General features: G+C 49.7%; 1 protein-coding gene across 4 annotated transcripts in view; it reads right to left on the bottom strand.

Annotated features, from left to right (window-relative positions):
* Nucleotides 1-25,647, bottom strand: part of Stk32c (serine/threonine kinase 32C) — a 94,180-nt gene that overhangs the window by 1,889 nt on the left and 66,644 nt on the right. For 3 of the 4 annotated variants that reach the window (XM_004838712.3, XM_021253252.2, XM_087185597.1), the window contains 9 exons: nucleotides 17,451-17,602; nucleotides 14,372-14,545; nucleotides 13,336-13,373; nucleotides 13,128-13,217; nucleotides 12,471-12,574; nucleotides 11,730-11,846; nucleotides 10,424-10,549; nucleotides 10,207-10,338; nucleotides 612-679 (listed from right to left, as the gene is read on the bottom strand). In XM_004838712.3, coding sequence (XP_004838769.1) covers nucleotides 612-679; nucleotides 10,207-10,338; nucleotides 10,424-10,549; nucleotides 11,730-11,846; nucleotides 12,471-12,574; nucleotides 13,128-13,217; nucleotides 13,336-13,373; nucleotides 14,372-14,545; nucleotides 17,451-17,602 — 1,001 coding nt within the window. The remainder of the gene's footprint in view (nucleotides 1-611; nucleotides 680-10,206; nucleotides 10,339-10,423; nucleotides 10,550-11,729; nucleotides 11,847-12,470; nucleotides 12,575-13,127; nucleotides 13,218-13,335; nucleotides 13,374-14,371; nucleotides 14,546-17,450; nucleotides 17,603-25,647) is intronic. The other variant, XM_021253251.2, reaches the window with a different exon arrangement.

Raw genomic sequence — 25,647 nt, 5'->3', positions numbered from 1 at the left:
ATCCTGTTCTCTGACCCCCAGGATGGGGCCAGTGTCCTCAACCAGCCCCTACGCCATCCTGAGCATGCTTCCTGGCCTAGCGCAGAGCTGCCTCCTCCAGGAAGCTCTTCTCTGCCTCTCCAGGCACAGGAAGCATCTCTTCCTCCCTCCAGCTCCACTGTGCCGAGCTTCCTCCTCCCACTGAGGCAGATGTTAGATGTCTGTGGCCTGCTTTACCTCATCAGCCATCAGTGTCCTTTCTGTCCCATCTGTACTGACACTCAGGAAATGTTTGCTGAGTGAATGAATAACTGAGTCACAGGAGCTAATATGACTCTGATGGGGCCACCCTGATCTGAGCAATCTGCCAAGTGTCTTCCCAGGAGATTCTGGCCATTGGCCTCATTTCTAACTAGAGGGTACCCAGGAAACCCCCTGCAGGAGTCTGTACAGGGGCTCCCACCTCTCCCCTCCAAGGCCATCCAGCATCCCAGGCCACTGGTGCCACATGGCTGCTGGGGTCTCTAGGCTTTCGTGGCCAAGAAAATCCTGGCCTAATTTCCCTCTTTCTACTCCATCAACTCCCGTCACCACCACCACCACCCCACACACACACACAAACACAAACTCACTTTTCTCTGTTAAAAATCACAAAGTCCTGCTGGATGGCATCAAGGCAGTCCTGAAGGTAATCGTTCTCCTGTGGACAGAAAGGCATGCCAATGAGCTATGCAGCATGCTGTCCAGATTCCATTCCCATCTCCCCAGAGCATACAGGGGACACCACCTTCAGGCTGTAGGAGCTCTGCTCTCTAAATTCTGGAACCCCAGTTCCTGCAGCTCAAGTGTGGAGCACACTGAAGACTGCTGAGAACAGCAGAACTTTAGAGAAGGCTGCACTCACAGCCTTGCAGAGTCTTGGCCAAGACTCTTCAAGGAAGGAGTTGTTCTCTGAAACTTGGGAGGTGACATGGCACAGGAGATTACTGACCCCTGACTCCCCTGTACTAAGTGGCAGATGGCCCCTGGTCCTTGCTAGAGAGTAGATTCCTGTCTGCAGAATGCAGGTTACAACCACAGCAGGGGCCTTGCAAGGCACATTCACCCCTGAGGATCTGCCTGCACCTACTGGCCTTGCTTCAGAACAATAACCTGGTCTCATGGCAGCATGGCCCAGCTGGGAGGAGCTGCAGTACCTGGATAATATGTGCCAACAGGACAGCCAGTCCAGCAGTAGCCCTTGAGGGCTGCAGACTGGGTGCAGGTGGGAAGTAGGAGGCCAGGCAGGGGTATCTACTGACTTCATCCCATGGCTTGGAATTAATCTGGCAAAAGCCCCTGTACCAGGTTATGATATGCTGCTCTTGGGAACTTGGAAGGAATGATGACTCAGGTGGAGATTCCAGAGCATCCTTGGAAGTGTACTGAGAAGGGATGAAAACCTAAGTGGATCACTGGCTCAAGATGAAAGATGACCAGTTTCTCCTGAACAGCCCCCAAGATGTACCTTTCAGTAGGGTAATAAGGAATGATCTGGGGAGGGAGCATTAGGATGGAATCATCATTACAGAACTGAGTCTGGGCGGGGGCGTAAGATGGCACAAGAAACATGAGCCAGGTGGCTACACTTAACCCGCAGGAAAACATGGGTAAAACTGCACTAACGGACAGCTGTTGGGCTATAAGCAGGGTCTGTGATGATGTCCAATAGAGCCTGGTGTTCCTGGTGCTAAGAGGGAGACACCAATGTCATACACAGAACCAGATGGCATAGGCAAAAGCTGTCAGCATCTTGTTTGGAAGCTAGTACCTGCCTCCTTTCCAATCTGATTCCATCCTCACACCTAGAACCCATAGACTGAAGGGGTAGCAGGTTCCCATGATGAGAAAGGTGCAGCTCCTTCACAGCAAATGCACACAGCAGGGATGCCCACCCTCCCCAGGTACCTATGGCCATTTCCTCCCAGGGGCAGCTCCAGGCCTGCTGGACACAGAGTCTGAGATAATGACTGGCTCAAATCCAGCTATTGTGCTATTTTCCATAGCCCCTGAAGGCACAATCCAGGTGACACATTTGGAACCTGGCTGAACTCTCAGACTGGATTCTGCATCTGTGGATGACAGCTACTATAATGAAGGGAGGGGAAATGGAGAAACTGGTCAAAGGTAAAATTTCAGTTATTCAAATGAATAAATTCTGGAGTCCTAATATACAGCATGGTAGCAAGAGTTAACAATGCTGTGTTGCATACTTGAAATTTGCTGAAAGGATAGATCTTTAAATCTTCTCACTATACATTCCACACACATATACATGTCATTACACAATGGTAATGATACAGAGGTGACAGGTGTGTTAATTAGCTTATTTGCAGTGATGATTTCACAATGTATCTTGTATTAAAAATTCAAATTGTACACCTTAACTATTCACAATTTGTATACTTCAGTGATACCTCAATAAAGCTGTCATAATTATTGTAATTGAAACTTCCCCCAGCCCCAACAAACCAGCCTAGATAATAAATGAAAGACAACATTATACCCAGGATGTAGTGACTGAGAGAGACCATGGTCAAAGACTTCTGAACTTTATCTTTCAACTTGTAGGGTAAGGGCAGGAGGTGATCCCATAATCTTTCCAATTAATTCACAAGTCTGATTCTTCAAGAATTGGGTGGATGACAACAGGTGATGGTGGGGCAAGGGCTCCTGAGCCAAGGGTAGACACTACTAGAACAGACTGGGAGGGCCTCTGGCATGTGGCTACTGTGTGACAGAAGCATTCTTTCCAATACCTATCAGCAAGGAGCATAGAAACAGTCTGCATTCACCTGGGAAGGACAATAGTGTACTTTCACAATCTTGTTCTGTTCTTTGTCACAATGTAGTCAGAACCTTCATCACCTGACATCCACTCAACAGCATTATGTTAATTCTATATGATGAGAGGAAGTGACAAGTCCTCTGGGTGCCCTCGTAAATCACATGTCCAAGGGTGAGGGAGATAAATTCTACAAAGCTCAGGAGCATGCATAAATTGTTCAGGGATTTAGGGATATGGTCATAGGGGGCTAACTCAAGGTACAGATCAAGTGATTACACTTTGCACCTCTTTCCATTAGGAAAGAAACACAGGATGTGGTAGGTTCATTTGGGTTTTTAAGGCAGCTAATTGTTCCTTACACCTGAACAATGCCCTTCTGAGCACTCTTCTTGTTTCTCGATACCACGTTTTTCATGCTGCCTAATAGAAACAACGAACCAGCCCCAGGTGAGCTCAGCAGTTATTCTTCATGATCCTTTCCAGTGGTTCTGTCCCATCTCAGTGGTTTCCTCACACAGTGCATGCAGTGGGTGCAGACCAGTATCTACAGAAGGGGAACTCTGCTGATTTCCAGAGCTGCCTGTGAACTTCTCTGCTTTCCATGTAGCTATCTCCTCCCCAGCACTTTGACATGTCACTGTGGTTGTCCTGAAGGAAGTCATCATCCTGGCAGGGGAACTGACCATAATCATCAAGAAGATGTGGTGTTTTGTCCTGAGAGGGGCCAGGTAATTTACCTGGCTGTGCCTTAGTATTCCCTGGCCTCATTTTGATGGTGGATAGGTGCACAAACTCTGGTCTGAGAAGGTAATGGTGACCAGAGTCTCATACCACTCAGGGGTGAGGATCTAAGTCATGGCCTGAGGCAGAACTCAGCCAGTGAGATGCTGAGATTGGCAGAGGTGTGATATGAGGCTGAGGAGGAACCAGGATGGTACTGGAGGATGCAGACAATGAATATCAGTCATGGCCTTGGCCAACTGTGCAGCTCCATGGCAGGAATGTGGTCTATTCCATTAACCTGCCACATACAAACTTTTCCTAGGAAGAAAAGTCCCCCAAGAGGAGCAGCTCCAAAAATATCTACAAAAAGTGGCACTGAGTGGCACAAGAAGTAGGCTGTCATAAGCAGTGAGTGCAATACCATGAGACTCATTTCCACAAAGTACTCTTCTCTTCAGTGGCTTGAAGTGCTGTCAACAGGAAGTCTTCTGTGGTGTCTTGCCCCAGTTCTGCTGGCTTCTTTCTGAGCACCGCACTGGTGACTCTTCTTCAGTGATATGCTGTGGGCTGACAAAGCCCTTGGCCAACACACACACACACACACACACACACACACACACAGCTGGACAGCCACAGAAACTTAGGGTACTCTAGGCCCTTATGAGTGATAGCTGTGTACAGAAATGGGGATATCCAGCTCCCTTGGAGCAAGCCACCCCTGCATTGCAGTCCCCTGCAGGCTCCTGCAGGCTTGGGGTAAAGCCATAGGGTTCTGCCTAACATTCAGCTCTTACTGGCTTCTCCTACCCCTGAGTGACTGCTGCTGGATGGACTTTCTAAGGAACTCACATGCACACAAATCCTCACATCAGGGCAGAAATCTATGGAACCTCTATGAAAACTCAGACTAAGCACTAGATCTCAGATGTCACCCATGGTGACAAAGGGCCTAGGAAATAGAGACCAGCGCTCCAATCCCTAATGGTCACCAATAGACTTGTAAGAAGCTCAGATACAATTCCCAAACCCTTTAGAATTCATTGGAAACAAAAAGGACCCAGAACATTCTGTTGATCTTGAAAAGGAACTAAGAGGAGTCACAGTACCTCATTTCGAAATTTACTACAAAGCAATAGTAATCAAGACAGTGTGTACTGCCATTGAGGACAGGACATATAAATCAATGGAAGAAATTGTGAGTCCATAGATAAACCTTCTATTTATATTCAATTGATTTTTTAAAAATGGTGCCAAGCAATTCACTTAGGAAAGAATAGCCTTTTCAACAAATGTTGCTGGGAAGACTGGATATCCACATACAAAAGAATGAAGTTGGACCTTTACCTGATACCACTCATAAAAGTCAACTCAAAATGGACCCTAGGTATAAATGCAAAAGCTAAAGCTATAAAATACTTGGAGGAAATCAGAGGAGTAAATCTTTGTGACCTTAGGTTAGGTGATGGTTCTTAAACATGGCAGCGCAAGTAACAAAAGAAGTAGCTACACTGAACAAAACCAAAGACTTCCCTGCTGCACTATGACGCTGTCAAAGAGAAAGACAACCTACAAAACAAAGGAAAATATCTGCAAATCACCTAACTAATAAGGCACTTGTATCCAGAGTATATAAACAATAACTCTTACAAAGCAACAAAAACACAAACAAGGACTTGTGGCTTTTGCTCTGCCATGTAAACAATTTAGAAGTTGCCACCCCTACTGTTACAACTAGAAAAAAGAAGAACAAACTGAAAGGCAACCCTTTTTTTGTACACATCAGAGAGCAGAGGACAAGGGGCTACCACTCCCCCCAAATCCAGACAGAAGGCGAATGAGTCCCACCTGAGATTGGCTTCCCTAGAAAAGCCAGTGGAGTCAGGAATGGCAGCAACACTTGTACAGCAGTCCTGAGACGCTTCCGGAGATTACATCTGCAAAACCCCCGGGGGCTGCACCTGTAGGGCCCCCCAACCTTGTGTGGGTTTTACTTCCCAGAATCTTCCCAGATGCTAATGAAGACACAGTCCCACACACTGACATGGGAGGAAGGGAGAAGTAGCCACTGAAACGCATTCAGAGCCTTCTCCTTAACAAATGTGGCATTTGTTCTCCAAGGGGAAAGACTTCTGTCTTGAAGAAAGGGAGTTTTTCTCACAGCAAACCCCTCTAGCTTTCTTCCCTGGGGGAGGGGAAAAGATCTGAAAGACATTTGTAAAGGGCATGGGCCTCGAAGGGGCTGTGATGCAATCACAGGCTATAGAACACTCTCTTCCCCACCCTCAGGGCTCCAGGATAAGGACAGGCCACAGCCCACGGAGTTGAGAGCCCCTCTCTGCCAAGGATTCAGGGAAGCCGAAAGGCAATGCTAGAGACAGGAACAAGGGCACTAAAGGGGTGCAAAGCCCCTGCCACCTGCAGCACCAGTAGACATTAGACACAGCCAATTCCTGGCCAGAGGAACACAGAACCTCAGGCTAAAGGCCCATCTGCCTCAGCTCCTATTATCTGACACACCATGTCCAGATTTCAGCAAAAATTATAAGATGCTAAAAGACAAGGGGAAAAAAAACCAGTATAAAGACATAAAACATGCAAAATGGAAACAAAGTCTTTGTAAATAGGGAAGGATGGAGGGGTTGAAGGGAGCGCAAGGGAAGGGGGAAAAAATAAGAACCAAGAGAGAGTATGTAAAGGTGCAAATTTCTAATGATGAATGTCATTATATTGTATACCTAAAATATACCAATAAATCAATTTAAAAACACATAAAACATACATTACAGTCAAACTCAGAGATGACACAGATGTTGTAATTACCAGAAAAGAAATTTTAATCAATAGTGACTTGTGTACTGAGGACTGCAACAGAAAAGTAAACAAGTACAAAAACAGACAGACCATCCAAGCAAGGTGATAGGAATGCTGGAAAAACACTGCAAGAAAAACACTGAAGAATGCCTCTGACAGGCTCATCAGGGATTAGAGCAGACATGGAAAGCACCAGTGAGCATGAAGGAACTGCTCACTGATATGAAGGAACGTCCCAAGCTGAAATGCGAAGACAGAAAGAATTTTAAAAATGAACTGAATATCCGAAAACAGTGGGACAAATTCAAAAGGTATAAAATGCATAACTAGAATACCAGAAGGAGAAGAGACAGAGAACAGAGCATTAGAAATATTTGAAGTAACAATGGCTACGAATTTTCTGAAATTACTGACAGACACCACACTAGAGACGCGGGAGGCTCAGCAAACACCATCTAGGATAAATGAAAAAAAAGGGAAAATCCATACCTGGTGTGTCACATTCAAATTTCAGAAAGCTCTCCCAAAAAATCTAGAGGAGAAAAATATCCTACTTACAGCCAATCAAAGAATTATCTCAGATTTTTTGTCAGAAACTACGCCAGAAAAAAGAAAGTAGAATGAAATAGTTAAAGCACTGAAAGAAAAAACCACCTGGCATTTCATAGTCAATGAAATTATCCTTCCAACATGAAGCAAAACAAAGACTTTCACAGATATACAAAAATGGAGAAAATTCAGTACCGTAGCTGTGTCCTTAAGAAACGTCAAAAGAAGTTCAAACCGGGTGCGGGGTGCAAGCCTGTGACACCAATACTCTGTGGGGCTGAGGCAGAGGTATTGCAAGTTTGAGTCCAAAGATGAGAACCTCTCTCAAAATTAAATCAATCAATCAATCAATGGGCTGGGAATGTAACTCAGTGCAAAGGCCCTGGGTTCAACGCTCAGTACCAAAATAAAAAATCTTCAGGGAAAAAAATGACACAAGTTAGAAATTCAACCTACATAAGGGGAGTAATCAGAGATTTAAAAATCTATTTTTATTCTTAATTGATCTACAAGATAACAGATTAAAATAATACTAGTGAAGACGTATTGAGTAATTATGGAATATAGGTAAATGAAAAGAATGTCAGCAATGTCATAGGGATGGGAGGAGCAGAGTGAGGATGCCCTATTAGGTGTCACCTCTCCTGGGCATACAGTGATGTGGAGCTGTTTGAAGATGGACTTAGATAAGCTGAAGGCATATTGCAAATACTACAGCATGCACTACAAATATTTTTAAAGAGGTAGAATTAATGAGCTAAGAGACAAGATAAAATAGAATCACCTTAAATGCTTCATGAAAACCCAAGAAGGCAAAGTGGAAAAAAGAAAGAACAAATACAAGTGGACAACAGTTACAAATATAGTAGATATTACTCCAACAATAGAATGGTCACTTTAAGGATGAATGGTCTAAAACATACCATTTAAAAGATATTGTCAGAGTGGATTTTGAAAGATGACCCAATTTTTAAAAGATCTGAAAAAAATATCTTCAAGAAGAAATGGCCAACCATTGACCAACTGATGCTCAATACTATTAGGGAAATGTGAATCAAAACCAACTACCACTTCACACTCAGTGCAATGGCTGTGATTTTAAAAGCAAACAAACCAGACAACAACAGGAGTTGGTGCATATATGAAGCCATCAGCACCCTCATGCTATTGGTGGGACTACAAAGTGGCACAGACGCTGTAAAACAGTGTGGCGGTTCCTGAAAACATGGACAAAAGAAGTGCAGTGTCACTCCTAGGTGTGCATCCAGAAAAACAAAAGTGCGTGTCCACATGAGGACGTGCATGTGAGTGTTCACAGCAGCACTATTCATAACAGTCTCAAAGTGGAAACAGCCCAAATACTCATCAACTGAAGAAGGCATACATAAAAATAACATGCAATTCCCTGCTAACTAAAACACAATGTAGAAATGGAATATTCTTCAGCAATAGAGAGATGAAGCCCTGCATGTGGAAGAGCATAATGGACATTGGAATCACTGTTCACGAAAAGAAGCCAGTCACAAAAGACCACGTCCTGGAGGATTTCATGTCTATTAAATGTCCTGAACAGGGAAATCCATGGAGATAGAAAGCAGATGAGTAGCTGCCATGGACTTCTGGCAGGAAGAAGAGAGGAATGGGGAGTGACTGCTGATTATGGGGCTTTTTAAATGAAAAAAATCAGGTGGTGGGTCCTCAATCCATTAATATGCTAGAAACCAGTGAATTACACACTTTAGATGGGTGAATTGTTTGGTACGTGCGTTATATAAAAATAAAACTGTTAAATAAAACTCTCAGTCTCAAGGTTCTTAATTTTCCAATAGAATATTGGGATTTCTTTTTTCTTAGCAGGCTGCCTTTCAGAACTTCTCCCACCAACTGATCCAAGACAATGCCGAGTCCCCCACCCCAACCCCATCCACAGGTGCCTAATGTCACCTGTTCCCGTCCACAGCCCCCAGAGGTCAGCACGGCCAGCTGGGCTCGGCATTTTGCCTGTCCCTGGGTTCCTTCGTAAGGATCTATACCCCTATCTGCCAGTTTAGACACCCTAAAACCCTGGATCTGGAGATGCCTGCTGAGTAGAACTTAAATATTTAATCATGGGAAAGCGAAAGACCTCCCAAAATGATCTCAGCGAGGACCCCCCAAACATCACCCTATAGCTCTCTACCTGCAGTTCCACCCATTGGACACCAGGGGTCGTCTTCAACAGTCTGGTAGCAAGGAGAATGGGACTCAGACCTAAATTCTCTGAAAAACTGTGGCACACAGTGGATTCTCCGAGCCTTGCACCCCACATCAGTGAGGAGGGGACAGATATCCATATGCTCAGGAAAAATATAGGGTCACCAGGTCAGGAGTCTGCCTAGGGATTGGGGGCCTGGGCACCCCAGCATTTCCTCCACAGGCCAGCTCAGATCCAGGGGCAGGGATCCATTAACCATATCTGTCACCTGACATCACCAATTATAACCACAGTTGCTCTTTGCACATCTGCTATACCTATACCCTGGTGTTACAGGATGAACTGTGTCCCTATAAAACAGTTCCTAACCTCTACCACCTGGGAATGAAACTTTACTTGGAAATAGGACTTTTGTGAATGTCATCAATTTAAGATGAAGTCATAACTGAACAGGGTGGGTCCTGAATCCAGCCGGTGGCCTTGTAAGAAAGAGACAGGAGAAGCAGACCTATGGGGGAAGGGAGTCACATGACAATGGAGGCAGAGACAGGAGGATACATCTGTGTGCCTAGGGATACTTGGGATTGACAACCCTGCCAGAAGCTGGGAGAAGCAGCAAAAAAGGGTTTTCCTTCCCCTGGAGGCTTCCAAGGGACCACAGCTCTGTTGACACCTTAATGTTGGATTTGAGCATCCAGAACAGAGACACAAGATATTCCTGTTGTTTCAGCCCCTGGTCTGTAGTCATTTTGGTATGGCAGCCCAGGACATCACTGCACATGCGCATTAATGCACCTGGGCACCAACACACTGGACACTAACACCTCTGCACCACCTGTGCACCTGAACAGGTGGTCAAGAGCTTCCCACACATGACCCCTTGTCTGCTCGGTGCTGATGCTCCCAGTGGTCATTGTCCAGCCTTCTTCAGAAGGAGTGAGATGCTCAGAGAAGCTATGGGAATGGGAAGGGGGTGTGGGACTTTTGTAAAAGTAGGAGTCCTTGGGCCTTCTCAGGACTTTAGGAAGACCACTAACTGGACTTTCAAGATGTGTGCCCTGCCCAGTGGCCTTGCAGAACACTGTGCACAGGTGGCAGAGAAGACTCTGTGCCCAGTACCCACCGACTGGGAGCTGTCCCTGCTGCTGTCACGTGACTTGTTCTTGGCCAGCCGTTTCTTCTTCTTGTGCAGGGGCTTCGACTCCAGGATCATTTCCTCCAGCTCAAAGGTGGGGTCACAGTGGAGGCGCCCTTTCTGCAGAGGGACAGGGCACTAAGCCTGCCATGCAGGTGCCACCCCACCAGGCCCTGGAACCACCCATTTGAGTGCATAAGCTTACATTGGGCACAAAGCCCGGCTCCACCTTCTTCTCACTCAGATCGTCCCACAGCACATGGGCCAGCGATGGGGCCGCCTGCATGTCCTCAAGGCTGGAGAATCGGTGCTCAGGGTTCACAGTGAGGAGCTGCAACAAGGACCATGTCAGCTAGGCTCTGGGCTCAATGTCCTCCCTAAAGAAGAGGAGCCACCTATCCCAGGACAGAGCACCCCACAAAGTCTGCCAAGCCTGAAGCTTGGAAATTCAGGCCATTCATGTGGCCCAAGGAACAATTTCATCTAGCAGCCCTGATGCCTAAGGACAGACAGCAAAGGATCGGGAGGGAGGTCCTGCCATAATTTGCCAGCAGGTGGCAGCAGAGGTCCGCTAAGGCTATCAAGTAACTGTAGGTGGCTGGCCTGAGAGTAACTAATGCAAATCTGCTTCCACCACAGCACAGGATCTCCATGCCTGGATAACCCCAGGCACTCAGGCTTGCCCAGGGCAGCAATGTCACAATGGCCAGCACCTCCTTCCTGGTCAAGAGCTGGCTAGGCCTGGTAGGCACAGTCTCTCTCTCCACCCAGTCCTAACCCTAGGTGACGCTCTCAGACTCTCCTTTTGGATGCACCAGCCACCATATTTAAAGATGGCTCTCCAAGTGAGAAGTAGCCCCTGGCCGGCCCCAAACAGTGGATGGGAGGGACCACTGATGGCAACACTACAGCCCTGTGACCCTGCCCAGCTAATTTCCCCTGCATTTCTATAGTCAAAGCCCAGGGCCTGAGAGGTTCACAGGGGACCTGGTCTCTCCTTGTTTGCTTCCCAGCAGGGTTGCCAGGTTGTGTGCACCTCCAATGGAGGGGTGTGGCAGAGGAGGCCAGGATGCAGCACAGGCCCACACCCTCCCTCCCACACAAGGGATGCAGGTGGGAGGCCTGACTCCCACGGTCCGTGCCTCAGCGTGTGCATCTGTGAAGTGGTGTGTTTACCAGTGTCCTGGCACCCAGGGCCCCTGTGAGGATTAGACAGGTGACTGTAAAGTGATAGCTCACAAGTGTCAGAGCAGGCCCACCATGAGAAGAGGACAGCATGGCCTGCTGCTGGACCTCAACACACAAAAACGCAGGAGCCAGAAATGCTGTTCCTCAGTGCAGGGTCTCAGGGCTGCTATCTGGGGAAGGTTCTAGCACAGCACTAGTGAAGGGGTCTGAGCCCACAAGAAGGTAGAGCTGCCTACCCTGGGAAGGAGGTGCTGCCCTAGGTTCAGAGGGAATGAACATGAGGAGTGTAGAGCTCCTGGTGGGTAGAACAAGGGGAGGCTCACCTTCCGCAGCAGGGTCACCATCTCCTTGGACCAGGTAGGCAGGTACTGGACGCTCACAGTGCTGAACAGCTGCACCAGTGACTCCACGGCATTGCTCGAGTGGATGTCATAGGGCCTCTGTGGGTAAGGAGGCACGGTGCCAGGTGCTCTTCACCCCCACGGCCTCCAGAACAGTGCCAGGCACAAGTGTCCTGAGCCCTCAATCCCAACCCAAGTGCTGGCACAGCTCAAAGTGTAGCTTTTGATCACTGAAGAGCCCAAGGGTGTGAAGCCTGTACTGGCCAAGCTCTGCACCACAGCCTGGATGCCCATCTGGCTGGAAGGTGCAGTGACCCCTAGAGGGCCAGGAAGGCTGCCATCCTCAAGGGTGAGGTCCTGTGGGGTGTCTGAGGGGGACAGGGAGGGCAGCACAAGTCCTGGGGCAGTATCTTCCTCCAGTGGCAAGAACACAGGGACACATGGCAACCTCGCTTTGCAGAAAGTTCCAAGGAGCCCTCCTCCCACACTGAGCACTGCCCTGTCTACCCTGTAGAGCTCACTGCCCCTGTAGAGCTCACTGCCTCACAAATTCATTCCTCCTTTACTTTCTCAGGCACCAACATTAACCCAGACACTTTACTGAAAGCATTAGCCCTCTCTGAGGTGGTGGTGGGGGTCCCTTCTTGGCACTCAGGCCACCCAAGTATAGGGGAACAGCCAGTCAGACTCTGGGGGCTGAGTGGCAGCCATAGGGCTCCTTACCCATCCTCGCAGCAGCTCATAGGCCATCACCCCCACTGACCACCAGTCCACCTCGAAGGAGTAGCCGGTCCCACCACTGACAAAAGAGTGGAAGATCTCCGGAGCTTTCAGAGAGAGAGAGAGAGAGAGAGAGAGAGAGAGAGAGAGAGAGAGAGAGAGAGAGGCAGAGACAGAGACAGAGACAGAGACAGAGACAGAGAGAATGGCTGAGCTGTCATGGCACTGGCCACTCTGACGCCTGTGTCCTCACAGTCACACCCAAGACCAGCTGGCCTCCAGAGCTAAATGGAAAGCTCCCTGAGTGGTTCTGTCCTTTCCCACTTGGGGGGAGCCTGACCCCTTCTAGAACAACCCATGGCAGAGAGCATCGTGTGCAGCCCGACAGCCTGGTTCAACTCCACCTATCATGGCTCTAATGTTTGTGTGGGGGTCGTTTCATCCTTGTATTTCATGACTCTCACCTACATCCTCAGATCTCCCCACACACATCAGACAGGACTCTCTAAAAAGTCTACCCCATCACTACTTTAGGGCTTAGCTTAAACTCACCAGCCATGCGCCCAGGCACATAGGGCTAATGGAGGAAGAGGGATGAGGACTGGCCGATAGACATAGCTGGAGGTGGCCAGGCACTGACCTGCACGGCCTTGAGCTTACCCATGTAGGGCTTGGTGCCAGCTAAAGCTGTCGCCCGCTCCCCATCTTTTATGATAGTAGCGATGTTGAAGTCGGTCAGGTGGGCATGTCCTGTGAGGAGAGAGGGCCACAGGTGTGGCTGTCCAGAACTGGAGGTGGATCCTTGCATGTAGGGGCACCCCCCGCTCCCCTTTGGCCTCCCAGGGCTCCCTACACTCCTGCCTCTCACCTTGCTCATCCAGAAGAATGTTGTCTGGCTTGACATCTCTAGAGGGGCAAAAGGAGGAAAAAACATCCTGAAGCCAATTGCTGCCCTGATCTCTGGCAGAGCAGGGTTCCCAAGATGCACACCAACCTGAGCACCCACCTAGGAGGAGGCTTGGCTTGGTCCCTGCCACAGCAATGGGGCCTGATGGCCCTGTGAGGGCAGGGGAGGTTCCTTCAACAGCACCAGGGAGGCAGCTGCGGGAGCCTCCAGCTTCCCACCTTCTGAGTCCAAACAGCAGAATGCTTGGAACTGGACACCGAAGGGTGCATACAGCCTGAAGCTCTCAGGAGCCCCTCCTCACCTGGCTCCCAGGTTGGCCCCTCAACCAGAGCCCCAGGGCTGTGCAGAAGTGCTAGCTGAGCTCCAACTCCCTGATAACCTGGTCTCAGCCTTCATACTGCCCCGAATTCCACCCTCACAGCTAGCACTCAGTGACTGTCAAGTGCCCGAATCATGACCAGACAACAGAATCCCCGAGGGCAGAGAGGGAAGAAGCTGATTTACTTGATTTTAAATTATATCTCATAGATCTTTTCATTTTGCTCTGTGGCTACAAAATTTTAGCCTGGTTTCTAATTCTTAAATTCAACTGCTTCCCAATTTCATCTACTTCAAGCAAATGTTTGAATTCTCCCAGGACATGGTAGGTAGGCAGATGGGAGCCTGTAATTAAACAGACCAGGGGAAGGCCACTTTAATGTGGCTGGGCCTGTGGTCTATCCATGAGACCTAAGAGGCCTCTCTGTCCAGCCTCAGGGCTGCTTGGATATGGCCCACTCCAGGCAGACGCCAAGTACGCAGCTGTGGGGTTGACAGTGGAGCGAGGCATTGATCGCCCAGGTGCTTTAGTTGGGAACAGGTCCTCAGGCAAAGGTGGGGCAGAGGAGCCAGGCCAGGTTTCCTGGAGTGTTGATGCCCCTCAGATGGCCCAGTTCAAGGTGGGTGCCAGCCCTGCCCACCCTACACCAGAACTCCACCTCATCAGGTGTGCACATACCTGTGGATGATGTGCTGACTGCGCAGGTAGTCGAGGGCCAGTGCCATCTCACAGATGTACAGCTTCACTGTGTCCTCAGAGAACTGGACATTCTGTTGCAGGTGGTAGCGCAGGTCCCCACCCAGAAGCAGGTCCACCACCATGAACATGTCCTCCTCATCCTGGAAGGAGTACCTGTGGCACCAAAGGAGGACCTGGCATATGCACAGCTGGGAAGCCAGTCACAGCTCCCTCCACACCTGACACACAGCCCCAGTCTTTTAGTCTAGATCCAAAATGGCCCTCAAAGCTTCATGTGTTTGGAAGGACTGGATTCCGAGGGCATTATAGCTGACTTGCTGTTAGGAGGTGAGTCTGGTTGGAAGAGGTGGGTTGCTGGGGTGTGACCTGGAAGGGTTTATCTCTCTTCCCAGGTGAAAGCTTTACTCTGCTAGACCCCTCCACCGTGGGGTTTCTGCCTGGAGCTGGCCAACCACAGATTGAAACTTCTAAAAACTGTGAGTCAGAATAAGCCTCTATTCCATTACGTCGAGGGTGTTGGGTATTTTTTCCCAGCAACAAAGAAAGTGACTAAGACACCGTCTGAGGACCACAGCCCCTCACCAGATTCTTGTTACCAAGGGTTCCGCATGAGGCACTGACTCTACCCCTGCTCAGAGCTGCTCTGAGGGAAGACCTTGGGGAAAGACAGAACAGCCTATCCTGGAGGTAGGTTAGGGGCTGGAGATGCCTTAGTAACAAATAGAAGATATCTCTCAGTTGTTTCAGGCCGGCTTGGTTTCTTTTTCTATAATAAGAAAATAAAGATATCTACTTTGAAGTGTTGCTAAAGAAGAAATGAGACAGTGTGAGAGAAATGCTTGGCACAATGCTGGGCACAGGGCTGGCATTTAATAATCGGCAGCCATAGTGATGATAGTGGCGGTGATGATGGTCATGGTGATGATGGTTGTCATGGTGATTAGGGTAGTTAGGAGTAATGATGGTGATAATGGTTGTAGTACGGTGTTGATAATGGTAGTGGTGATGATGGGGTGGTAGTATTGATAATGGTGATGATGCTGGTCATGGTGGTGGTGCTGCTGATAAAGATGATGGTGTTGATGGCAAAATAATACTTTAAGGACCTCCTCCTACTTTGCAGTTTTTTTGTGTGTGAGCTCTCAGAGGTAACTCAGATTTTTAAATAACTGGCTCTTTTAAGAGATAATTGTAACATTCACTTTTCATGTGATGGCCTTCTACAAGTCATCCAACCCATCTTCATCGTCAGTGGAGGGTTTCCTGGAGAAGGTGGTTTTGGTTAAGGCTTGGGGAAGGGGCAACAGGAGACCCACAGAGCAAAAGGACTCAGGAGGCCAGGCCCCAGGAGTCAACAAAGGAGGTAGCTTCCTACACTTACAGGCTTGGTTATGGTAGCCCCACCCAGAATGGTTCTGAGATGGCAGAAGACATCACCAGCAAGCTGGCCTATAGGATGGGGGTACTGTAGCCTGAGGGAAGGACAAGCATATCAACCAAAGTGATTGCTCACAAACCCAAACCAGAGTGCTCTGCCCAGTAGATGCTGCAGACGGCAGCACAGGGGACCATTCCATCTCTGTTCCAGGGGCGAGGGGACTGAGGACAGGGAGGTTAGTGTGCTACAGAGCTAGCAGGAAAAGCCAACCCAGTAGCCTATGTACCTGACCACTAGTCCACTCAGAGAGAGCTGAGGAGGGCTGGTGCAGAAGCATTCCTGAGCCCCACAAGAGGGAAATCCAGGGTCTTCTTCACAGAAGGACCCACCTCCAGCCAGCTCCTTCTGTCCTGCTGACTCTCCAGGGAAAGATCACCCTGTCTGAGGTTGAAGGTCTGACCTGACCCAGGCCTGACCTCCTTGGCCACTAAGTGGCAAGGGTAGGATGAAGGAGCACTTGGTGTCCCTAACTTTAAAACCGTTGTCCCCAAAATGTTGAAAACAAGACAGATCACAAAGACACTCTCTTGCCCTGCCAGCCTCCTTGGCCTGCCTGGAAACAGACAGCAACGAGCACCCAGGGTCTCAGTGGGTGAGGACAGTGGCCACACACAGACAGAGACAAGGCCACAGGGCAGGCAAAAAGAGCAGCTCCTTGTGCTGTCCTCTTGGCCTGGGCAGCTAAAGCTCCATTGTGCCTGCACCCTATGTCCTTGATCAGCACCCTTGTCTCTGCCCAGCTGCCTGGAAAGGCCAGGCTCCCACCACAGCTCAATCCAGTCCCATTGTCCCATCACTCTAGAGCCATGTGACATTATTCCTGAGCCATGCAGTGTATGTAGCCTCTGAGAAATGGCCACTGTCTACTTTAAAGTCATGTGTCCTATTGTGGTGACCCTAAGTAAATACCTGGGCAGAGGGCAGGTCTGGGCTCTGATGCAGTCCCTGAAATGGCTACCCCAGGCACATTGTCAAATAGAACATATTTATTTTTCATGATCCCAAATGGGAGTCAGTGCTTCTTCCTGTAAAGTTGACTAAAGGACATTCAGGTGCCTAGAAGGAAAGCGCACCTAAACCTTTCAAGACTGCTGGGCCAGGGTTCTCCCACTGCAAGGATCTATGTGCTCCATGGAGAGTTTGAGAACCATGCCCAGCTGGGAGGACATCATAGAACACAGTCTTCTATGGGCAGCAGTCAGGGAAGACCCCTGGGTCAGGGAGAAGCCCCATAGAGGGAGGTGCTACAAGATCTTATGCCTCATGGAGGTGGTCTTGGTGCTCATTATTTTTTTTGAAGGAAACTCTAGATCTGCTCCTAAACTCTCCCCACCGACTTCAGGGCTAGAAACCCCACAGGAGGTACATCTCCATTGCAGTAAGCCCTGGGCTTCTGCCAGGCCCAAGAAGGCCCTGGGCTCAGGAAGGCAAGTTGATGGGGAAGGGCCAGGAAGGAGCGGCACCGGTGGATCCACTCCTGTGAATGTCAAGGCATCCCAGAGGCATGAGAGCCAGGCAGCAGTGGGGTGCAGACAGGAGAGGAGATGGACCTTCATCCAGCTCCAGCAGGCAAATCTTTCTCCAGCATATGTCCCTGGTAAATTCATGGGGTAAGCTTACCAGAGGTTCACCAGGAAGACATGTTCTATCTCCTGAAGGATTTCCAGCTCTCGGAAGACATTGCGGACCTCGTCGCGCTCAATGCACTGCTGCTTGTTCATGTACTTCATGGCATACATCTTCTCTGTGTCCCGCTTCTGTACAATGCACACCTGGAGGGAGAAGGGCATTTCAGTAGGACACCTGGGGACAGGAGCTCTGTAGTTCCCTCCCCCAGAATCTGTCCTGGGCTTTCCTTCCACACCGTTAGAAGTGCTTTCTGCCTGGCCCACCTGTGCTAAGTACGCTGAACACTTTCCTGCCTCCTGCAACCCCAAGCAACCCTGGACAGACAGCGTGAGGGTCCTTGGCCTCACTCTGCAGGGCTTATTCTCGAGGAGGGGCTCCAGGGACAACTCTCAGTCAGGACAGGACCCAGGTAGATGACACACTAACGCTGCAGGTTTCTCTCTGGCCTCAGGGCAGGATAGAAAGAACCTTACACCCTACCAGGATTTCTAGCCTGGAACAGTATGCGCTGTGAACAGGCACCATCTGCAGATAGGTAGGGCCCAGACAAAGAGCACCAGGCATGAGCCTGAGCCATGAGACCAGCTGGGCAATGCTGCACTGGTGCCCTGGTCCCTTACCACCCATAACCTAGGTAGGTAGCCTCACCTTCCAAAGCCCCAGTACCCCATTTCTGGGACTCAGGAAATGAGTGAGAGAATCTGCTTAGCACAGAGCACTGTACCCAGAAAGCCCCCATCAACCACAGGGCCACTATTCTCACCACAAGGACTTTCTGTGATGATAGGGTCCCTTCCCAGCCCATAATTCGAAATGTCCTCTAATCATTCAACTGTCAGTGTCAACTAGCAGTGCTGACATCGTTAATACACTACTAATTGCTTGGCAAAGAGGAACAGGATGAGGAGAGAAGTGAGAAGCATTAAATGAGCTGAATCATGTGCCTGGGGTCCCTTGTGGCCAAGGAATGTCAATCAGAATCACAAAGATCTCCAAAAGGAAACCAGGAGTTAAGGCACAAAATCATGGCTGCAGAACCAGCATTCCAACTCCCTTCAAATCATGAAGAGCCCCTACAGGACATGTGACTCAGGTAATCAGAGCCATTTCTGAGAGCTTCCACACTGTGGTCTCCAGAGGGCCTGGAGGATGTGGACAGTTCTGGGACTCAGGGGATGGGGCAGAGGCTCACAGGTGCCTCAGCCAATGCCAGATGGCGTGAAGCTGAATAGACATCTTAATGGCACCAGTCTGAAGCCAAAACTCTGGATCCACCCTGAGGGGAAACCTACATTCCCAGGAGAGGGAATCTTAGGAACATTCCCTCTCCTGGGAATGTTCCTAAGATGAAGGTGCTGTATGTCCAAAGATGTTCACGGCAATGCTATTTATAGCAACCAGACTTCCCAACACAGGGAGATCCAGCAACCTTCCAGGCTCAGATAGGTAAGCTCAACAAACTACCACATAAGCTACTGAACTGACATGCATAAAGGCTTTTAATGATATGATCAACTTTTACAATGCCAAGTACGGATGCTACACTTCACTATTTAGTGTAAACTGTGTAGAGTGATAATGCTTGGGATGGGCAGAAACTGGAAGCGAGCCCTGACAAATGAAAGCAGCCCCACTGGTGGGTGAGAGCACAGGCAGCCACTTCTTGGCTGTGGTTTTTGTCATATTACCACAAGGATGTCTGGTGACAGATGCTGATGTTGCCACAGATCCTGCAGATCACACTGGTGATGCTGAATCTGCCCAGGTGACTGATGATCTTTAAGGTTTGTGGATATAGCACTGAGCAGCTTCTCTCCACCCTTGAGCCCTAAATATCCCCCCATCATCCAAAGAGAGTGACCTTCATAAATTATGGATGTGGTTTCCAAGGTAAAATCATGCATGGGGGTGGGGGACTTATAGGCACACTGAGCCCAGGGAAATAAGTTTGAGGTGTGATGACCATAGGGGAAAAAGGTGGCATCTGGCTATGGCTGAGTGTCTCTGAATCTTGGAGTTCACCCACACCCAGCCAAACTGGCAATGGTACAAACCCAGCCAGGTCCCTATGCAGGCCACCAAGACCCCGGCAAAGCTCTACCTGAAAATGCCTCAGCCAGGGCTGATGCCCCAGGAAGACACCAGCCCAGGGATGCATCACTTCCTGCCTCCAAAGACACCCACTCTCTCATCTCCACACTGCAGAGTCCTGTAAAGACTGAGGTTTGGAAGCAGGCATGGGGTAGTGGGCTATGGGGGGCATGCAGAGAAGGAGTCTAGAGGTGATGGAAGGGAGGCCACAACGAATGTCCTGTTCTGGCCTTGCCTGGTCTTTGCCAAGGCCTTCCCCACCAGTAAGAGATGGAGCATTTCCCATCCAAGAGCAATGGGAGAGATGGGTCTCTGGAAGGAGCATAAACAGTCAGGAAACATGGTCAGCGAGTGAGCTCTGGGTCCAGGCAGGGCTTCTATACAGGGGGTAGTGATCTCATTTTTTAAAAAAATAGTAGCCCAAATGTCCCTGAGATAAGCACAGATCTCTCCAATGGTTGCCATGGGAACAGGGACACAAACCCAGAACCTGCCAAGAGGACACTGGACAGCCAGGTTTAGCTTATATTTTTTTCCACGACTTCCCAAACTGGTAAGTTAACCAGAAATGCACACCAATTTTTTTTTTTTAAAGATGAAAATCACAGGCATAAGCAAAGCCAAATCGTCTTATTCACTCTTGTTCTAGAAGTACTCTCTCCAGACTTGTGCGCCTATATTGGGGCAACTGGATTCTCCCTGAACAAATGTTTGGGGACACAGGAAGGCAACTGTGAGCAAGGCCCCTGAGGCGCTGCCCCAAGGGCTCCTGACTAAGGTCAAGGAGGAGACCCCAGAGCTTCAGATGCCTGGACTGTCCCTTACAAGGCTCTCAGTCTGGCCAGGTCCCCTGGGAGCTCTGAGCCCTGTTGGGCTGAGCTGCAGTGAAAAGTCCTCAAGCTGTTCTCAGAGAAGGACTGTGGCTGAAATGGGAAAAACAGTGGGAAGGCGTGCCACCTTTGTGGACTGTCAACCTGGGGTGTTAAAATGGGCTTACTCTGCAGTCTTCAGCCAGGAACATAAGTGGGATATCCCAGCTGCTGAAATGGAGGCCACACACTTAATACACAAATGGTACATCCTGGACCATAATCAAGTCCCACTCCTAATAACAGCAGTGGCTCCTGACCACACAGACCAAATGCAGGTGGAAAGCCACCCCCACACCCACCCAGCACCAGTGGATACTGTGGGGGAAGAACACCAACGATCTTCAGATGAGCAAAGGATCCAGTCAGGCAACGGCATTTCAATACCAAGGGGAACTCGAGATAGCTAAACCTGGAGCAACTTAGCACGTGGTCTGTGGCCCTTACTGGCTAACTTTTTAGGATCTTACAAGATCCTAAAAGAGAAAACCTAGATGCTTTAGGAAGGGATATGGCCAACCGTGGTGCCCATGACAGGAAGAAAGGGCCACCTCTGACAGATGCCAGTGTTTGCTATCTCTCCTTCAGCCTTAAGCTCCCTGGAGGGCAGAGACCCAGTCCTCACAGCTGAACAGGAGCAAGTGCTCAGATGTATGTTGAAAGAATAGAAAACTGGCAAACATCATCTCACACATCTTCTGCTTCACTGACATGCAAACTCTAGGACTAGGTACTTGACTTTGGAGAGTGTCACTGGAGAAAGTCCAACAGAGGGAGGTTTAACTTCTCAGCTGGCCCCTTGGCACCTTGGCCCAACCTAGCACCAGGAGTCATGCCAAGTCAGATTTGACAGCTGACATTCACATCCATCCTTTCGGCAGCACTCCTCAAGTGGCCTCCCTCAAGCCAGGCACTGCTGGGCACAACAGAGTCAAGCAGGTGAAAGAGTTAAAAATATGCCACTTTGGCATACTGACTGTTTTGAGTTAAAGGTACTTAAAAAACAGCAGGTGCAAGGAGATCACTGGCCATCTTGTTTCCTAAATGAAGGAGATGAAATCCCTACTCGGAAAGTGCCCTCCCAGCACCAGGAGGAAAGCGACACTCTTGTCCCCTGCACAGACCTCTGCAGGAACCTTGTTTACAACTCTTCTCCTTTAGGCCTCTCCACATGTCTAGCTGCTTCTTCACAAGTCAGTGTCTAAGTACTGCTGCACGCTGCTGCTTCCGGACTTCATTCACATAAGGGATCCAGGGCCACACGGAACGTGTACTCAGCAAATGTGTGCACTTTCTCTCCTCTGAGCTGTCTGTGTCAACTGATAGGCAAGGAGACCTGAAGGCGGAGAACTGAAATTCTGCCTCACTCCCCAACATGGACATAAGCTGTTGAAGAGTACACTTCTTAGGGTAGAGTGGAATGACTGAGGAACATGATACCGACATAGAACTTCAGATGGTGACACATGCTATAGCGAAGCAGGACCTGGGTGGGTGCAGGACTCATCACTAAGTCTCCAGGGAAAACCTCACTGAGAAATAAACATTTGAATGGACAGGAAGGACGTAGGGGAAATCATGTGGGCAGAGGGGACAGCAAGTTCAGAGCCCAGAGGCTGTGTATGGATGGTGTGTCAAGGGCCAGTGGTGGAGGGTATAAGGGGATGAGGTCAGAGCCGTCCTGTGGGCCAGGTGAGGGAAGCCTTGCCACTGTGCAACCCTAGCCTTCTGTCTGAAAGACATGGGCAAAGCTTTGAGCTTTTTGGACTCAGCTGTGACCCTTGGCTAAGGACTCGGGCAAGGCTGCTGCACCATAGCTGGACACTTTGCAACCAGTCCAAACCCTCAGATGGCCTTCCTGCTTCCTGAAACCTTTGCTCAACCAGGTCCAGGTCCATTACTGAGTCTCTAGAGGGACCTGCTTGGCTCTCAGTCCTTGAGAAGGAAAAGAGCCAAATATGAAGTAGAATGTGAGGTCATCTGCCACTGCTGGGGTCACAAAGTCAGGGAAACTGAGTTAGGTAAGAATATCACCAAGTTGACACCCCCATCCTGGATATACCCAGTACTGTGATTGTCCACAAAGGGTATGAAGGCATCACTCACCCACTGAGCTGGGATCTTTTGTCTATGTAATTGTATGAGATGTCCTACCCAGGAGAGAGCTCTGGGGAGCCCCAGTCCTCTCCAGAAGCACAGGCAGAACCTCAGAAGGACCACTGAGGTCACCTTCTCTCAAGGTCACCTTCTATCAAGGCTCCCTCTGGTCAAGGCACCCTGAGTGGCTGGCAGCCTCAGACACAAAGCTCCGGCTTCAGTGTCCTAGGGAGCCCAAGAGCCCTGGCCCACTAGCCTCTTACCACTGATAGCTCCATGCTATTCTGTTGGATCCCATTGCTCAAAGATGCCCACCTCTTTGCCTGTGCAGTGAGATCCACCCGCAGGAACCCGGGCTCCAGATTGTGCCTCTCTCCACTGACCCCAGGTCAACATCAGCAAAGCAAGTGACCCTAAACATCTGCTGGAAGGGCCAGCAGCGTCTCACAGACCTGCAGTGGGACCCATCCCCAAGAGGGCCAAGCCAGCACTCTTGTGAGGAGTGAGTTGTATTTCTCTTGCTGCGGTGGTAGGGGCCTCTGCCAACATCTGGAGAAACAACTCCCAGCAGCTTCCCCACTGCTCACTGTCTGGGCAGGACCTTCATTGGCTCCTGCCACTTCCCTGTACCATACCTGCTACCACCTTCCCCAGCAACTAGAGCCCTTTTTGAGCCCTCTGAAAGCACCCCGAGAGACAGGTTGGTTGTGAAGGGAAAACTGCAAGCCCTCCATAACCCTGACAATTTGTAGCACCCAAAGCTCATGAAGTCCTCCATTAAGCAGAGCTAGAGTGTGATGAAGAAAACCAAAGCCACACAACTTACACATTTTGTTGCTGACTATTTCCCACTGGCAAACCTCCATTCAGTGCCCAGGGAACCACCCTTCTAGTGGTCAAAACCTCACGCAACTTTTCGAGGAAGCTTTGGAAAGTTCCAAACACTGGCTGTATCTGCTTCTTGGGCCTGTGGAGCACAGGGATCCTGGAGGCTGAGCCAAGCCAGTTGCCAAAACAGGACAACCAGGGCATAGGATGTGTTTCTACTTCCTGTGGTCCCTGTGATCACAAGGCTCAAAACAGCACAGATTTATTCTCTTGCAGCTCTAGACATCACATGCCTGGCCTCTCAGTGAGTAAAGGTCAAGGTGTTAGCAGCACTGGTCCCTTCTGGAGATTTCAGGGAGAATCCATTTCTGGCCCTCCTCCATCCTCAAAGCCAGCAAAATTTGTGAAACTCTCTCACTGATTCTGACCTACTCTACCTCCCTCTTTCACTTACAAGGACACTGGTGATTATGCTGGACTACCTGGGCACCTCATCCTAGGTCACTCTCAATTAACCCTGTGACCTGAGCTCTGTGTACCATGTATACTACCACATGCCTTCTGCTGACCTTCTGAGGCCACCCTTCTGCGACCACAGAGAAACCTGCAGTGTTAGTGTGTGGCCCCTGCCTGGGTCCTGTCCTGACTCAGAGTTATCCCTGGAGGCCTTTCCTGAGACTCAGCCCTGCAGAGTAGGGGCGAGGACCCTCCCTTTGTCCACGGTTGCTGGGGGTCGCAGGAAACAGGGCAGTGTGCAGTGTACTTTTTGCAGGGGATCCCAGGCAGAAAGCTCTTCTGACAGTGGATAAGGGACACTCTGGGAAGATTCTGGTTGCAGGGCCGTGGGTGCTGGAGGATGTGGCCTGTTCTGGCACCACAGACTCCAAGTGAGACTTTGACAGGGAGCAAACGACACAGTGGCCTCAGCGTCACCCTACCCTGCCTTGTGGATAGGACAGAAAGAGCCGCACACCCAACCTAGCCAGCAGGTGAGTGGATAAAGAGTCCCTGAGGACACAAGAAGCCCCAAGAATGACAGTGGGCTGGCAGGCCACAGAATAGGAATGACAGAGAAAAGCACATAGCCAGGTGTGGATGAGGCTGCTTAGCAGAGCTAAGCTGGGAGGAATTTTTTTCTGAACTACCCACAATCATTTTTCAAATTGTTATTTTGAAAGCCAGTTGAAAAATTCAGAATGAAAATAAGTGTCAGCCACAGCAGGCCACCAGCCCACCTGGTTTCGGCTCTAGGCCCTTCTCCAGCTGAAACTTCATCCTGCTCATAGAGAGCAGAATTAGGGGCTTGTCCATCGCAGCACAGGCCGGCTGGCAGAGCAGCCTGTCTGCCTCCAAGACACACACTTCAATGTGGGAGGCAGAGAAGCCCAATTACTTCAGGCGGAAGATTCAGCCCCACTTATCGGAGCACAGGATTGGAAGGAGACAGGTGATCTGGTGCTGGGCACAGTGATGTCTCTCACCTGACAGCCCATCGAACACACAGGGAGTGACAATGGCCAGGCCTGGAAACTTGACTCTGCAGAAACTCATTCTCACAGGGCTGGGGAGGGGCAGGCTGGGTGGGGGAGGGATGCAGGCCTTCCTGCCCAGCTCAGCAGGGCTCAGCACAGAGGCACTGGCTGGGTTCTCAGTGATGGGGCCTGGGAGGGAAGAATGGGCTGTTAAGCCACCCCAAGCAGGTCCTGCACTTGGGGCACCAATGCCAGTGAGCCAAGGCTCTCCCATAAGATGCCAACCCTTGGGTATTCTATCCTTTGTATTCCTCCCCCATGAAAGCTGCCTGCCCATGTGACCCAGTCCTTTCTGGGGTCTGTACACAGCAGCTCATGTACAGGTCAACTGTCTATAGGAACTGTGAAAAAGAATGCCTTTCTTTGGCTCAGATTGCTCACAGTCTGCTGACCAGGGATACTTGTAGGCTTTCTGCATGCCCAGTCCCTAACACTAGCCAGGAGCAGGTAATGGTTATGGAGCATCCACAGGGAGGCAGCGAGAGGCAGGGTCAGGATCTAGGTCTCCTGAATCTTTGATCTCTGTGTCCTGAAACATTCTCAGTTCAACTAAAACTCAAGAGACGCTTCCACATCACTCTAGGTGGCAGCCCTGTGTAAGGTACTGGCAGTATGGGTGGCTCGCTAAGGCTCTTCCCTGGGGCCCCAGAATGAATGCCTCCACCACTCCTTAGTGTGTCCAAGAGGCCCCCAAAAGACAGAGCCACCTGGAGCTTCAGAATGTGGCCTTTATGGGATAAAGGTCTCTGAAGATATAATTAAAGTGAAGGT

This window comes from Heterocephalus glaber, unplaced genomic scaffold (assembly GCF_053883595.1).
Source record: "Heterocephalus glaber isolate CG9 unplaced genomic scaffold, H.glaber_assembly_v1.0 deba00001497, whole genome shotgun sequence".
NCBI lineage: Eukaryota > Metazoa > Chordata > Mammalia > Rodentia > Bathyergidae > Heterocephalus > Heterocephalus glaber.
The sequence above is the reverse complement of the archived record's forward strand: the minus strand, read 5'-3'. Positions and strand labels throughout refer to the sequence as shown.